Source organism: Castor canadensis, chromosome 2 (genome assembly GCF_047511655.1).
Source record: "Castor canadensis chromosome 2, mCasCan1.hap1v2, whole genome shotgun sequence".
Classification (NCBI taxonomy): domain Eukaryota; kingdom Metazoa; phylum Chordata; class Mammalia; order Rodentia; family Castoridae; genus Castor; species Castor canadensis.
In genome coordinates, this window is record NC_133387.1 from 96,046,064 (window position 1) to 96,061,920 (window position 15,857).

Here is a 15,857-nt window from a genome sequence, read left to right on the forward strand (position 1 = left end):
ATGAACATTGATGCAAAAATCTTCAATAAAATAATGGCAAACTGAACTCAACAACACATCAAAAAGATCATTCCCAACAACCAAGTAGCTTCATCCCAGGAATGCAGGGGTGGTTCAACATATGAAAATCAATAAACCACATTAACAGAAGCAAAGACAAAAACCACTTGGTCATCTCAATAGATGCAGAAAAAGCCTTTGATGAGATGCAACACCATTTCATGATAAAAGCTCTAAGAAAACTAGAAATAGAAGGAAAGTACCTCAACATTATAAAAGCTATATATGACAAACCTACAGTCAGAATTATTCTTAACGGATAATGCTTAATGCTTTCTCCTGAAAGCATTCCCTCTAAAATCAGGAACCAGACAAGGATGCCCACTATCTCCACTCCTATTCAACATAGTACTGGAATTCCTAGCCAGAGCAATTAGGCAAGAAGGAATAAAAGGAATACAAATAGGTAAAGAAATTGTCAAAATATCCCTATTTGCAGACGATATGATCCTATACCTTAAAGACCCAAAAAACTACTCAAAAGCTCCTAGACAGCATCAACAGCTATAGCAAGGTAGCAGGATATAAAATCAACATAGAAAAATCATTAACATTTCTACACACTAATAATGAACAGAGAAAGAATATATGAAAACAATTCCATTTACAATAGCCTCAAAAAAAATTAAATACCTAGGTGTAAACCTAACAAAGGATGTGAATGACCTCTACAAGGAAAACTATAAACTTCTGAAGAAAGAGATTGAGGAAGACTATAGAAAGTGGACAGATCTCCCATGTTCATGGATTGGTAGAATCAACATAGTAAAAATGTCGATACTCCCAAAAGTAATATACATGTTTAATGCAATTCCCATCAAAATTCCAATGACATTCATCAAAGAGACTGAAAAATCTACCGTTAAATTTACATGGGAACACAAGAGGCCACAAACAGCCAAGGCAATACTCAGTCAAAAGAACAATGCAGGAGGTATCACGATACCTGACTTCAAACTATATTACAAAGCAATAACAATAAAAACAGCATGATACTGGCACAAAAACAGACATGAAGACCAGTGGAACAGAATAGAGGACCCAGATATGAAGCCACACAACTATAACGAACTTATCCTTAACAAAGGGGCTAAAAAGATAAGATGGAGAAAAGACAGCCTCTTCAACAAAAAAAAACTGCTGGGAAAACTGGTTAGCAGTCTGCAAAAATCTGAAACTAGATCCATGTTTATCACCCTATACCAATATTAACTCAAAATGGATCAAGGATCTTAATACCAGACCCCAAACTCTAAAGTTGGTACAGGAAACAGTAGGAAATACTTTGGAACTAATAGGTACAGGCAAGGACTTTCTCAATGGAATCCCAGCAGCACAGCAACTAAGAGATAGCATAGATAAATGGGACTTCATAAAACTAAAAAACTTCTAATCAACAAAAGAAATGGTCTCTAAACTGAAGAGACCACCCACAGAATGGGAGAAAATATTTGCCAGCTACACATCAGACAAAGGACTGATAACCAGAATATACAGGGAAATCAAAAAACTAAATTCTCCCAAAATTAATGAACCAATAAACAAATGGGCAAGTGAACTAAACAGAACTTTCTCAAAAGAAGAAATTCAAATGGCAAAAAAACACATGAAAAAATGCTCACCATCTCTAGCAATAAAGGAAATGCAAATTAAAACCACACTAAGATTCCACCTCACCCCTGTTAAAATAGCCATCATTAGCAACACCACTAACAACAGGTGTTGGCGAGGATGCAGGGAAAAAGGAACCCTCTTACACTGTTGGTGGGAATGTAAACCAGTACAACCACTCTGGAAAAAAATTTGGAGGCTTCTTAAAAATCTAAACATAGATCTACCATATGATCCAGCAATACCACTCTTGGGGATATACCCAAAAGACTGTGACATAGGTTACTCCAGAGGCACCTGCACACCCATGTTTATTGCAGCACTATTCACAATAGCCAAGTTATGGAAATAACCAAGATGCCCCACTACTGACGAGTGGATTAAGAAAATGTGGTATTTATACACAATGGAATTTTATGCAGCCATGAAGAAGAATGAAATGATATCATTCACAAGTAAATGGATGGAACTTGAGAACACTATTCTGAGTGAGGTTATCCTGGCCCAAAAGACCAAAAATTGTATGTTCTCCCTCATATGTGGACATTAGATCAAGGACAAATACAACAAGGGGATTGGACTTTGTTCACATGATAAAGTGAGAGCACACAAAGGAGGTATGAGGATAGGTAAGACACCCAAAACCTAGATAGCATTTGTTGCCCTCAACACAGAGAAACTAATGCAGATACTTCAAAGTGACAGAGGCCAATAGGAGAAGGGGACCAGGAACTAGAGAAAAGGTTAGTTTGAGAAGAATTAATTTAGAAGGTAACACACATGTACAGGAAAGCAATGCAAGTCAACTCCCTGTATAGCTATCCTTATCTCAACTAGCAAAAACCCTTGTTCCTTCCTATTATTGCTTATACTTTCTCTTCAACAAAATTAGATATAAGGGCAAAATAGTTTCTGCCTGGAAGTGAGGGGGGGGGGGAGTGGGGGGCAAGAAATGACCGAAACATTGTATGTACATATGAATAAAATTTAAAAAAAAAGAGAAGCAGACTTGGAAAAAAAGAAGAAAACCACCTTGTAATATAAAATGTTCCTTACCTGAGACAGCATAGACACAAAGTTTTCTAGAATGCAACACAGCCAAATGAAGCATTTCAGTACCTCTGAAAAAATGGGGAGAAATTTTAAAGTTTTTAAATATTATTCAGATATAACCAGTTAAAAAATAATTTCAAAAAGATCTCGTAACTATAACTACTATAAGTAAACAAAACAATGCATTAAATAACATTCTAAGTGAAATAAATGTAATAACAAGACAATTTGACAATCCCACAAGCTCAAACACTCTGTCTCACTAGGTGTATGCCTAGAATCCCACGGACTCAGGAAGCTGAGCAGAAGGATTGAGGCCAGCCAAGGCTACATACTGAGAACCTGTCTAAAGGACAGGAGAAGAAAGAAGAAAGGAAGGGAGGTAGGGAGGGAGCGAGGGAGGGAGGAAAGGAAGGAGGAAAGAAGGTAAAGAAAGGAAAGGAGGAAAAAGAAAAAAATACTCTGCCACAAGATCTGCCTTCAAATTGAAACCAAGCGAGCCTCCAATCAAGAGTCAGACCTGAGTACTCAACTCTCTCATAATAACTTGTCCCAAGTTCTGTTCCTGGCTCAGTGACTAATTCACCTGTGACTCTGGGCAAGCACTTAATCTCCCTGAGCCTATTTCCCCTTCTGGAAAATAAGAGGTTTCAATTAAATAAATTAATCATATGAAAGTGCCTTAGAAAGTAAAAGCACCACAAAATGCTAATCATTATTAGTAAATGCAATCAACATATCACTTCCAGATTTGAAATTTTATTAAAAGTGTTGAAAACATTTCAGTTGGATTAAATCTCAAATAGAAATAAAATGCCAATATTCCCACTACAGTTCCCAGCCCATGTCATGTGGTTTCCAGAGACAGGAACATGGCACAGCATAGAAATCCTGAATTCACAGTCTTCAAGGGTCAAGCTAATGGACATTAATGAGTAAAGAGTGTAAATGGCTGAGATTAACTGGAAACTAGGGCCAGACTAATGGAGGTGGCTACTACTTGGTTCTGGGCTTATAGCCAGATTTCCACATTTTTCAAGAAAAGTCAGAAAGAAGGGATGTTATGTGAGACCTGGTTCTTAAGGGGTGGCAGCACTTTTAAATTTAAAACACTGCAGGCCCACATGGGCAAGCAGGACTCCAGTGTACAAACTCTGTTGCAGACTGTGTTCTAAACTACAAGAACTGTGATTAAAGTCTGAAGACTTGGATTGGGATTCTGACTATATATACCTTATTTTATGTGTGATTAATTGTTTTAAATAGTAACTGCAAAACATGGGTACAACGGATATATAATTCCTTTCATTCACTTTACTACAAAACGCAAATAACACACAAGCATTCTATGATTAATAGTGCCTTCAGATCGTTTTTATGTACCCTGGATACTCAAAATGATTTTTCCATCGTGCTTCAGAAAAGACCAGGATGTCATGATAAAACAGTGCAGAGTAGAGTCAAAGACCTGGATCTGAATCTTGGCTATGTGACCTTATGCTCTGAGATCATTCCCTTATCTCTAAATATAGATCATAGCTGCCTTACAGATAGAATTATTGAGACACTATTTATAAAGCTTTGCCTCGAACAGTATCCACATCATAATGTTAACCTCTTCTCCTTCCAACAAGTGATCACAAAGATGAGAACTGCATATAAAGACTCCCCTACAGGAATGTGTTGATCATGTTTCACTTTTTAAAAAATGGAAAGATGGTGACACACACCTGTAATCCTAGCCCTCAGAAGACTAAGGCAGGAGGGTCTCAAGTCTGAGGCCAGCCTGTGCTGTAGCAGTGAGACCCAATCTCAAAAACATTAATAAATAAAATAACAATAAATAATAAAATGAAATGGTACATATGTGTTTTTGAGGCAAGAATTCTTTTATCTCCTTACTTTATAAATCCATCACATCCAACACTGAGTAGGTTTGCAGTAGGTACCTAATCTAAACTACTTTTAGATGGAATATTTACCAACCACATAAGTCACAAAATATCCTGATCTAGACTGTCACCATGTGTAAGTCTCTTCTCATGTGCTGACCTAATGCATTCAAGATGCAGGTCCACAACAGAATGAAACATATGGCTAGAAAAGAGTTAACACCCAGGAATGGTTGTCTGATTTTTAAGCAGGAGTCAGAACTCTGGTGAAATGGCAACTGGGACCAATAAATTATGATAAGCAAATGGAATAAACCAAAACCCAGAGCTTAAGATATTAACTAGATATAAGAGGGCAAAAGGAGACTTAAAAAGAAGAGGTAAACCAAGTCTACCTGCATGATAACTTTCACAATACTTTCTTTAACTTCTCATTCAATTAGTGCATATCAAGTATATAAAAAAACGGTGATTTTCACCAGGTGCCAGTGGCTCACACCTATAATCCTAGCTACTCAGGAGGTAGAGATCAGGAGGATCAGGGTTTGAAGTCAGCCCAGGTGAGACCCTATCTCGAAAAAACCCTTCACAAAAAAAGGCTGGTAGAGAGGCTCAAGGTGTGAGCCTTGAGTTCAAGCCCCAGTACCACAAAAAAAAAAAAAAAACAAAATAGTGAGTTTAATTATGACATTTTCATACATATATATCAGGCACTGTGACCATATTTAACCCCCTTCATTACCCACATTTATTCCCGCTCCATGATCAGACTTGTACCTTCCTATTCACAATACTTTTAAAAGATTTAAAAACAGGCTTATCATGCATGATAACACATACCTATAATCTCAGCACTTGGAAAGCTGAGGCAGGAGGATTGAAAGTTTGAGGCCAGTCTGGACTACACAGCAAATTCCAGGCCAGGCCACTGGGCTACACAGCAAGACCTTGTCTCCCAAAAGAAAAGAAAAAAAAAAAAGGTACCAGGTATGGTGGTACACACCAGTAACCTCAGCAACTCAGGAGGCAGAGATCAGAAGAATCCTGATTGGAAGACATCCTAGGCAAAAAATTAGTGAGACCCCCTATCTCAACAAACAAGCTGGGCATGTGGTACATGCCTATAACCCAGCTGCTCAGGAGGCATAGGCAGAAGGCTCACAGTCCAAGGCCAGCCAGGACAAAAGTGAGACCCTGCCTGAAAAATAACTGAAGGAAAAGAGGGCAGGAAGCATGCCTCAAGTGGTAGAGCACCTACCTGCCTTGTGCTTGCTAAGTACTTTGAAACAAATTTGTACTATGGAAAAGACTTACTTTATGGATTAACTTGACTTTTTTCAAGATAGGACCCTTTCTATCCCAAATAAGACATTCATTTTAAAACCTCAAAGTTATGAGCCAAAAAGTAATGATTATCTGCCACTTTGTCTAATTATTTAAATATACATGACCTGAACAATTTGTTCTTTAAGTACGTAAATACTACCTATTTCTTTATTTGGTTATCTTTTTAAAGCTCTCACATTTTTTTCATTAATCCTCTAATATGTCAGACATATTAGAGACACAGGTCTCAAATTAGCTGGGCACTGGTGCTCACATCTATAATCCTAGCTACCTGGGAGGCTGAAATTGGGAGGATCATGGTTAAAGGCCAGCCTGACAAATAGTTCGCAAGACACCATCTCCAAAATAACCAGAGGAAAACGGACTAGAGGTGTGGCTCAAGTGGTAGAGGGCCTGCTTTTCAAGTTCCTGCTTTACCAGTGCAAAGCCCTGAGTTCACAAACCTAGTCCCACCAAAAACAAAAAGTTCTCAAAAGAAAAAGGGGAGGGAGAGAGGGTGGAGGAGAGGGGCAGGGGGGAGAAATGACCCAAACAATGTATGCACACATGAATAAAAGATTTTTAAAAAAGGGGGGAGGGGGAGTCTTAAACTATTCTATCTCAAATGTACAAATTTCTACATAAAAATCGTTCAGTACCTAAGAAAACTCTGCATGACAACATACAGGTATATATAAACATATGTATATAAATATATATATGTATATTTCATGGATAATCTTCTTTGAAGAATCCACAAAATTAATACAATAGAGAATGACATATCTACCAAGTAAGACAATATACCAGAATTAGTGAGCTGTACTTACGAAACAAACTTTCCTACTTCCACTTGAAGTATTGGATCTCGTAGATGCACTTCTAGAAGCAAATCTTCAGCTTGGGCTTCATCTCCTGTTTTTACAGGATGGGGGTTAAAGATTCTTAGGTAGCCCATAAAGCTACCCACAATTATTTTATCTGTAGAGAGATTTTTTTTAAAAGATATAGGAAGAAACAAACATTAGCAAATATCTTTGTGAATAAACTTTCTAATGTCTAAAAGAGAAATTTAAATTTTAAAAAGAATCCAGTCTTGCTTCACATACAAAGCCCATTCTGCCAGTAGCAGATACAATTAAAGTGAACCTATTTGAATTACATACAGCTTTTCAAAAATAGCTTTACATCACCAGTATTCAAGTATACTAACAAACTACATTTTTTCCTAAGCCTTGATTAGTATCAGTCATAATTAACCCAATCAAAATAAGTCTTTTTTACAAAAGGGCTAATAAAAGTTTGTAAACTAATTTTATCATAGAAAATTAACTTTACAACTGGTCTCAACTGCTAAAACACGGTATTAAAAAAGGATTTTGAAGCCTCACTAGAGTGCCCTGATTAATAGTGTGTAGTCTTAAGTGCCAGAGGGGGAAGTAACAGGATGTGTATTGGGGATTAAGTTGTGTCCCCGAAAAAGATATGTTGGAGTCCTAGTCCCAGGTGCCTGTGTATATGATCTTATTTGCACGCAGGGTCTTTGCAGATGTAATCAAGTTAAAATAAGGACACAGTCAATTAGGTATGCAATAGTATTAACTGAATAGTGAACTTTAACAAGAGAAAACAGAGACATAGTGAGTAGTCCAAATGTCATGTTAAGACACAAAGAAGCTGAGCATGGTTGCACACATTCTGCAATCCCAAAAATCAGGAGGTAGTGGCAGGATGATTCAGAATTCAAGGTCAGCCTGGGCTATACAGTGAAGACCAATTTTAGCTAAATAATGAGACTCTGGACAGGCACCAGTGGCTCACACCTGGAATTATGACTACTTTAGAGGTTGAAATTGGGAGGACCAGTTTGAGAACAGCCCAGACAAAAATTTTGCAAAACCTAATCTCCAAAATAAGCAGAGCAAAATGGACTAGAGGTGTGGCTCAAGTGGTAAAGCGCCTGCTTTTTGAGTGCTTGCTTTGCAAGTATGAAGCCCTGAGTCCAAACCCCACTCCCACCAAAAAAAAACTAGTGAGACTCTGTCCCTGTGAAACACACAGGGAGATGATGTCCCTGTGACATGACAATAGTGGCAGAGACTGGAGTGATGCATTTATAAGCAAAACAGTTCCTGGGTCTACTGGAAGCTACAAGAGGCAAGGAAGGATCTGGGAGGCTTCAGAAGTAGCATGGTCCTGCCAACAATTTAATTTCAGACTGTTAGCCCAGAATTGTATACATTTTTATTATTTTAAGCCACATGAGTCTATAATACTTTGATGTAGTAGTAGTAGGAAACTTATGTCCATCCACTTAAAAGTAGTTCTATATATTCATTTATTGATAGCTTACTATGTACCAGGTAATAGTCTAAGTAATTTACGTGTACTGCCTCATTAAAACCTCACAATAAGCAGTGTGCTGTGGCTCACACCTATAATCCTAGCTACTTAGGAGGTAGAGATCAGAAGGATCACACAGTTCAAGTTCACCCCAGACTTTAAGAGACCCCATTTCAACCAATAAAAAAGCTGGGCATGGTGGCACATCTGTCATCCCAACTACATAGGAAGCATAAATAGAAGGATCTGGGTCCAGGCTGGCCGAGGCAAAAATGTGAGGCCCTAATCGAAAAATAAATAAACCAAAAAGGGCAGGGGGCATGGCTCAAGTGGTAGAGCACCTGCCTAGCAAGCCATGAACTCAAATCCCAGTACCACCACCCCCCCCAAAAAAAAAAAAAAACTCATAATAATCCTACAAGCAAAGTACTCTTGTGGGAACTTCAATCCTAAAAGAAGACACATAGGTCATTAGGAATCTGGTGCTAGATGATCTGATTGCAGTCCTCCATCATTCCCATCCCTATCAAAGCTTGGCCAGATGAACTCTGACTGCACTTGGGATACTCACTCAATCTCCTTAAATTTACCATAGTTTCCCATCAATTGTGGCAAGAAAAAAACAGTTAATTGCTGTAGAAATGAGCATCAGAGAATAAACTGTAGGCACAAATAACCCCTTTAGGACATTTGGAATTCGTTCTGGGGCTCAGTCAGGGCACAAAGCAGTAAGACTTCCATTCATATTCTAAATGGGGTTAAATAACATCATGCACAATAGCAGAACAGATAATCACGTTATCACTTCTAGTCACCTGGGACCTTGTGCCCTTTGCCAGTGAAACTCTAGTGGACTGGACAGCTGCTGTCACAGGCCAACTGAACAGGAAGGAGTGTCAATCATATAGAAGATGGCTTCTTGTAAGGGCACAAGATAATTTAAAACAAGAGAATGATAGATTCAAAATTCTCATATTAGGATAAAGAATAAGACTAAGGGTTTCTGTCAGAATAGGCTGAATATGTAACCCTAAACTTGGGAGAATGAGATTTGAAGGACAGACGCTCTAGGCCAGCCTCAGCAAAAGTTCAAGAGACCCCATATCAACCAATAAAAAGGTAGGTGTGGTGGACTGTAGTGTGGTTTAAACACAGAAAGTCCTGCTTGATAAGCAGGAGCTACCACTGAGTCACACCCCACTCCACCCCACCCCACCCAATTTTTTAAATTTGCTTTATTTATTTTTTTGATGAAGTCTCCAGTTTTTTGCCAGGGTCTCAGACTACAATCCTCCTACCTATGCCTCTCATATACCTGGAATTACAGATGTGCACCACCACACCTGGCTCAATTTTTTTTTTTTTTTACACAGTGTCTCATTATGTAGTCCAGGATGGCCTCAAACTTGAGATCTTCCTGCCTCAACCTCCTGAGAACTGGGATTATAGGCCTGCACCAGCACACCTAGCTTATATGTATGATTTTTGAACAATCTGCAGGACTGTTACAGTAAATAGATCTCAAGTAAACACTCTCACAGATTAAGCTATGATCAATTAATTAATTAATTAATATGGGATACCCCTAGGAATTAAATGAATAGGAAGACACTAAATAAAAAGCCATTAAGGCCTTTTTCTTTCTTCTGTTTTCTTTCTTTTTTTTTTTTTTCCTGAGTAATATTCAATTTAAGAAAGCACAACAATGGCCAGGTATGGTGGCACATACCTGTGATCCCAGCCATAGCATAGGTAGGAAGATCGAGTTTCAAAACTGGCCCAGGGGAAAAAGTGCAAGACACTTTCTGAAGAAGAACTAAAGCAAAAAGGGCTGGGGGTGTGACTCAAGTGGTAGAGAGATTACCTAGCATGTGTGAAGCCCTGGGTTTAAAACCCAGCACTGTAAAAATAAATTAATTAAATAAATGTATGGCTGTAAGTTGCTTACCTTGTCCATTTCCACTGTTGTCAACATCAGCCAAACACAAACAGCCTTGATCAAATTCTTCTTTTTCTCCCAGAACAGTAGACCACCAATCACGGGCTTTAAATAAAGACATTTTCTTTCACTCTAAAAAGAGAGCATTTGTTTATAATAAAAATCTACTTCATGTGATGAACTAATCATATCTTAAGTCATAGCAAATTAAACTTGGATTCCTTTGGGAATAATGATTCTGTATTAATTTTACCTTTTTATATTTTTTTTTTCAGTGAAAGTGGGGTTTAAACTCAGGGCTTCAAACTTACAATGCAAGTACTTGACAACTTGAGCCACACCTCCAGTCCATTTTGCTCTGGTTATTCTGGAAATGGGGATCTCAAGAAGTATTTGCCTAGACTGACTTCGAACCGCAATCCTCCCCATCTCAGCCTCCCAAGTATCTAGGATTACAGGCATGAGCCACCAGTGCCCAGCTACCTTTTTGTATTTTGTACACATATATGAAACCACAAATCCAAATGGTGAGAAACATCAATTTGTTGGTTTAACTCTATCTTCTGAGACATTTAAGAAAGAACTATATATATGAAGCATCTTACAATTTATTTAGCATTCACGTTATAACATAGAGATGATTTGTAGTATACAGGACGGTATACATGTGCAGGATGACATTCATGTGAGCAGTTGATACGCAAATACCATGCCCCTTTATATAAGAAACTTAAAGTTGGGTGTGGTGGTACATTTCTATAATCCCAGCAGCTGTTAAGTAAAAGCAGGAGAATTCCAAGTTTGAAGTCAACCAGGGCTACACAGCAAGACCTTGTCTTAGAAAAAAAGAGAGAGAGAGAAGATGACTTGTGTTTTATAGTTAGAGGTATACTACGGAGTTATTCCTAAAAGTTGTTCTACTTGAGATATACAGCAAATCAAATATTTAATCTAAATATTAAAGTAGCCATGATTGCCTATCTTATTCTGGATAAATACTTTACTATTATCAATTTTTTTTTTGGTGGGAGTCAACTTTGAACTCAGGGCTTCGCACTTGCAAAGCAAGCACTCTACCACTTGAGTCTTATCTCCAGTTCTAATTTTTTAACCCACTATTTTGGTATCCAACAGGGATCCTGGGATCATTTCCCCTGAAGATACTAAGGGCTATCTATATATCAAAATTAAAGTGCATTTAATGTAAAGTCTAGTGACATCCAAATAAGATCTATAGTTTAATTTTAGTATTGGACTAATGTCAATTTAATGGTTTTGATCATTTGTACTGCTAACTTTGGGAAGCCACTATTTCTGCATCTTTTATGTGAAATTTTATATTTGAATAAAATTATTTCAAAATGACAAATTTAAAACAACAAGCATCATGGGAGGGGATTCCAAGATGGCGGCTAGAGGTAGGAAGCAGAAAGCGAGCCTCCTATAGTGAAATCTTGGAGAGACGCTGGAGACACACTTTGCAGGCATAATCACCGAGAAAAGGCATAACTTTGACTCCTCCACATCTCCAGCCGGCGCAGAGAATCTCCACTTCACGTTAAACGGAGAACCGAGGAGGCCCCCCGGGGCCGCCAGTGGCCGGCGCCCGTACGGCTTGGGAAGACGCAGACCAGGTGAGCTTCGCGGTACCGCGGTTCCCCCACAGACAAGCCTGGGCCAGAGCAGCATAGCCCCCTGGACAGACTGACCTCCACCCGGGAAAAAAAGAGAAACTGAGTACTAAGCAATAAGAACAGTTAAGACACGCTGGAAAGAGGGTGGGGCGCCCTGAGCGCTGAAGATTGGGGGAAGGGAATCCTTCCCGGGACTGTAAAGAAACGAGCCGGGCGGGCCGGAGAGGCTCTGGCGGGAGCGGGGCGCGCCAGCAACCAGGAGCAGGGACGCTTGTGAGAGGAGGGAAGACCCACTTCCCACGTGAACTGTAAATAAACACGCAGGCCTGACAACGCGGGGCAGTGTCGCCTTTCCCAGTGCTTGGAAAGGGAAAAGCCTGTAGCAGAGGCCCCCCTCCCCCGCACAGGAGAACTCTGAGCAAACAAAGCCTGTGGGACCAGGTGAGTGCTAAGCTCACCCCAGAGATCTGCATAAATAACGCCACCAGCTACAGGCTGAGAGCAGCAGGCAGGCAAGCCACAGTTGCAGATACCACTCTCAGAACTGCCTCCAGACGCTTTTTTTTCTTTTTCTCCCTACCTTTGATGAGAGAACAACCGAATTACACCTGGAAGCCGAAAAACTTACTGAAACTATTGCATTTGAACTGGGGACACTTGGTGGGGCTTTTTTTTTATTTTTTCTTCTGTGTGTGTGTGAGTGTAGTTTTGTTCTACTTTATGCATCCCCTTTGATGAGACAACTACAGAACAACATCTGAGGCACCAACTCCAGGACTGGAGATTAAGACGGACATCCAAATTATTAAGACTGAAATTGCATTGCATATAAACTTGGAAGTTTTTTGGTTTTTTTTTTTTTTTAATTTCCTATTTTCCATTTTATTTTAATTCATTTTTATAAATAGATATTATTTTCATATACTTATTTTTTATTTTTTTTATCTTTGATTTTCAATCCTCTCTCTGTCTCTCTATTGTCTGTTCAGCTTACTGTCGATTAGTACACTAACACTCCCTGTTTATACCTTTGAAACTCTCTTGTCTGATACCTTGTTCTGCTTTCTCCCTCTTGTCTGTATATTTGTTTTCCCCTTTTCTTTAACTTCTTGCTTTCCATCTCAGCTCACTCTTCCGTTCTCAATATTACCATTGTTATTATTACAAGCTAGAAAATACTTAATTACACACAGTACAGGGACAGTAACAACACCAAGGACAATGACAGGAAGACAGAAAAAACAAGGAAACCAGTTTCCCCACAGCAAAAAATTAGTACAGGAACCAGAGGGGAATGAAGAGAACAGAAACTCAGATCCAGACTCCAACAAAATGAAGATAAACTATGCCAAAGGACCCAATGAAGCCTACAAGAATAATTTAAAAGAAGACATACTACAAGTACTCAATGAGAATTTTATAGAGATGATACTGGATAGGGTCAACCAAAATGTACAGGAGACACTCAAGAAATTCCAAGACAATAAAAATAGAGAATTTGAAAAAGCAAAAGAAGAAATAAAGGAAACCATAGAAGCACTGTATAAACACCAAAGTGAAAGAGAGAACACAATGAATAAATGGATAAATGAACTCAGGACAAAAATAGACAACAATAAAGAAGAAAAGAGCCAGGATATGGAAAACCTCAGAAAAAAGAACGAAACAGAACTGCAAAACAAAACGGAAAGCCAATCCAGCAGAATAGAACAAACAGAAGACAGAATCTCAGAACTTGAAGATGAAATGGTAATTAAAGGAAAAACCGAAGAACTATTAATTAAACAACTCAAGACCTGTGAAAAGAAAATGCAAGAACTCACTGACTCCATCAAAAGACCAAACTTGAGAATCATGGGCATCGAAGAAGGAGAAGAGGTGCAAGCGAAGGGAATGCGTAATATATTCAACAAAATAATAATGGAAAATTTCCCAAATCTAGAGAAAGATATTCCCATACAAATGCAAGAGGCCTCCAGGACACCAAACAGACCAGATCAAAATAGAACTACTCCACGACATATCATCATTAAAACAACAAGTTCAGAAACTAAGGAAAGAATATTGAAGGCTGCAAGAGAGAAAAAACAAGTAACATACAAAGGTAAACCCATCAAAATCACAGCAGACTTCTCAACAGAAACATTAAAAGCAAGAAGAGCGTGGGGTGAGATCTTCCGGGCACTGAATGAAAATAACTTCAACCCCAGGATACTCTACCCAGCAAAGCTATCATTCAAAATAGATGGAGCAATAAAAGTCTTCCATGATAAGCAGAAACTAAAACAATATGTGACCACAAAGCCACCATTACAAAAGATTCTGCAAGGGATCCTGCACACAGAAAGTGACACCCAACTTAACCATGAAAAGGCAGGCAGCACCAAACCACAGGATAAGAAAAAGCAAGACAGTAGAGAGTAACATCAAGTTAGGTACACACAATCAAACCTTCAAACAACTAAGATAACTAAATGGCAGGAATCACCACATACCTATCAGTACTAACACTTAATGTCAATGGACTTAATTCACCCATCAAAAGACACCGTTTGACAAAATGGATTAAAAAAGAAGATCCAACAATTTGTTGCTTACAGGAGACTCATCTCACCGACAGAAATAAGCATATGCTTAGGATGAAAGGCTGGAAGAAGATTTACCAAGCCAATGGCCCCCGAAAACAAGCAGGAGTAGCAATACTTATCTCTGACAAAGTAGACTTCAAACCTACATTGATCAAACGAGACAAAGAAGGACATTCCATACTAATAAAAGGGGAAATAGACCAAAAGGAAATAATAATCATCAATCTGTACGCACCCAATGACAACGCACCCAATTTCATCAAACATACCCTAAAAGACCTAAAAGCATATATAAACGCCAACACAGTGGTTGTGGGAGACTTTAACACTCCATTATCATCAATAGATAGGTCATCCAAACAAAAACTCAATAAAGAAATCCAAGATCTAAAATATGCAATAGATCAAGTGGACCTAGTAGATGTCTATAGAACACTTCATCCAACCTCTACACAATATACATTCTTCTCAGCAGCCCATGGAACCTTCTCCAAAATAGATCATATCCTAGGGCACAAAGCAAGCCTCAGCAAATATAAGAAAATAGAAATAATACCGTGCATACTATCTGACCACAATGCAGTAAAAGTAGAACTCAACAACAAAAGTAAAGACAAAAAACATGCAAACAGCTGGAAACTAAATAACTCATTACTTAATGAAGAATGGATCATCGATGCAATAAAAGAGGAAATTAAAAAGTTCCTAGAAGTCAATGAAAATGAAAACACAACCTACCGGAACCTATGGGACACAGCTAAGGCAGTCTTGAGAGGAAAGTTTATAGCCATGAGTGCATATATCAAAAAGATTGAAAGATCCCAAATCAATGACCTAATGATACATCTCAAACTCCTAGAAAAACAAGAACAAGCAAATCCCAAAACAAATAGAAGGAGAGAAATAATAAAAATAAGAGCTGAAATCAATGAAATAGAAACCAAAAAAACCATACAAAGAATTAATGAAACAAAAAGTTGGTTCTTTGAAAAAATAAACAAGATCGATAGACCCCTGGCAAACCTGACTAAAATGAGGAGAGAAAAAACCCAAATTAGTAGAATCAGGAATGCAAAAGGGGAGATAACAACAAACACCATGGAAATCCAGGAAATCATCAGAGACTACTTTGAGAACCTATATTCAAATAAATTTGAAAATCTAAAAGAAATGGACAGATTTCTAGATACATATGATCATCCAAAACTGAACCAAGAGGAAATTAATCACCTGAATAGACCTATAACACAAAATGAAATTGAAGCAGCAATCAAGAGTCTCCCCAAAAAGAAAAGTCCAGGACCTGATGGATTCTCTGCTGAATTCTATCAGACCTTTAAAGAAGAACTGATACCAACCCTCCTTAAACTGTTCCATGAAATAGAAAGGGAAGGAAAACTGCCAAACACAT

General features: G+C 38.4%; 1 protein-coding gene across 14 annotated transcripts in view; it reads right to left on the minus strand.

Annotated features, from left to right (window-relative positions):
• Positions 1–15,857, minus strand: part of Bbs9 (Bardet-Biedl syndrome 9) — a 481,139-nt gene that overhangs the window by 450,895 nt on the left and 14,387 nt on the right. For 10 of the 14 annotated variants that reach the window (XM_074065312.1, XM_074065310.1, XM_074065318.1 and 7 more), the window contains exons 2-4: positions 10,234–10,356; positions 6,773–6,923; positions 2,728–2,792 (exon numbers count right to left, since the gene is read on the minus strand). The exons of 1 other annotated variant lie outside the window; for it this stretch is intronic. In XM_074065312.1, the coding sequence (XP_073921413.1) occupies positions 2,728–2,792; positions 6,773–6,923; positions 10,234–10,345 (328 nt within the window). In that variant the 5' untranslated portion in view covers positions 10,346–10,356. The remainder of the gene's footprint in view (positions 1–2,727; positions 2,793–6,772; positions 6,924–10,233; positions 10,357–15,857) is intronic. 3 more of the 14 variants (XM_074065326.1, XM_074065314.1, XM_074065317.1) reach the window with 3 other exon arrangements.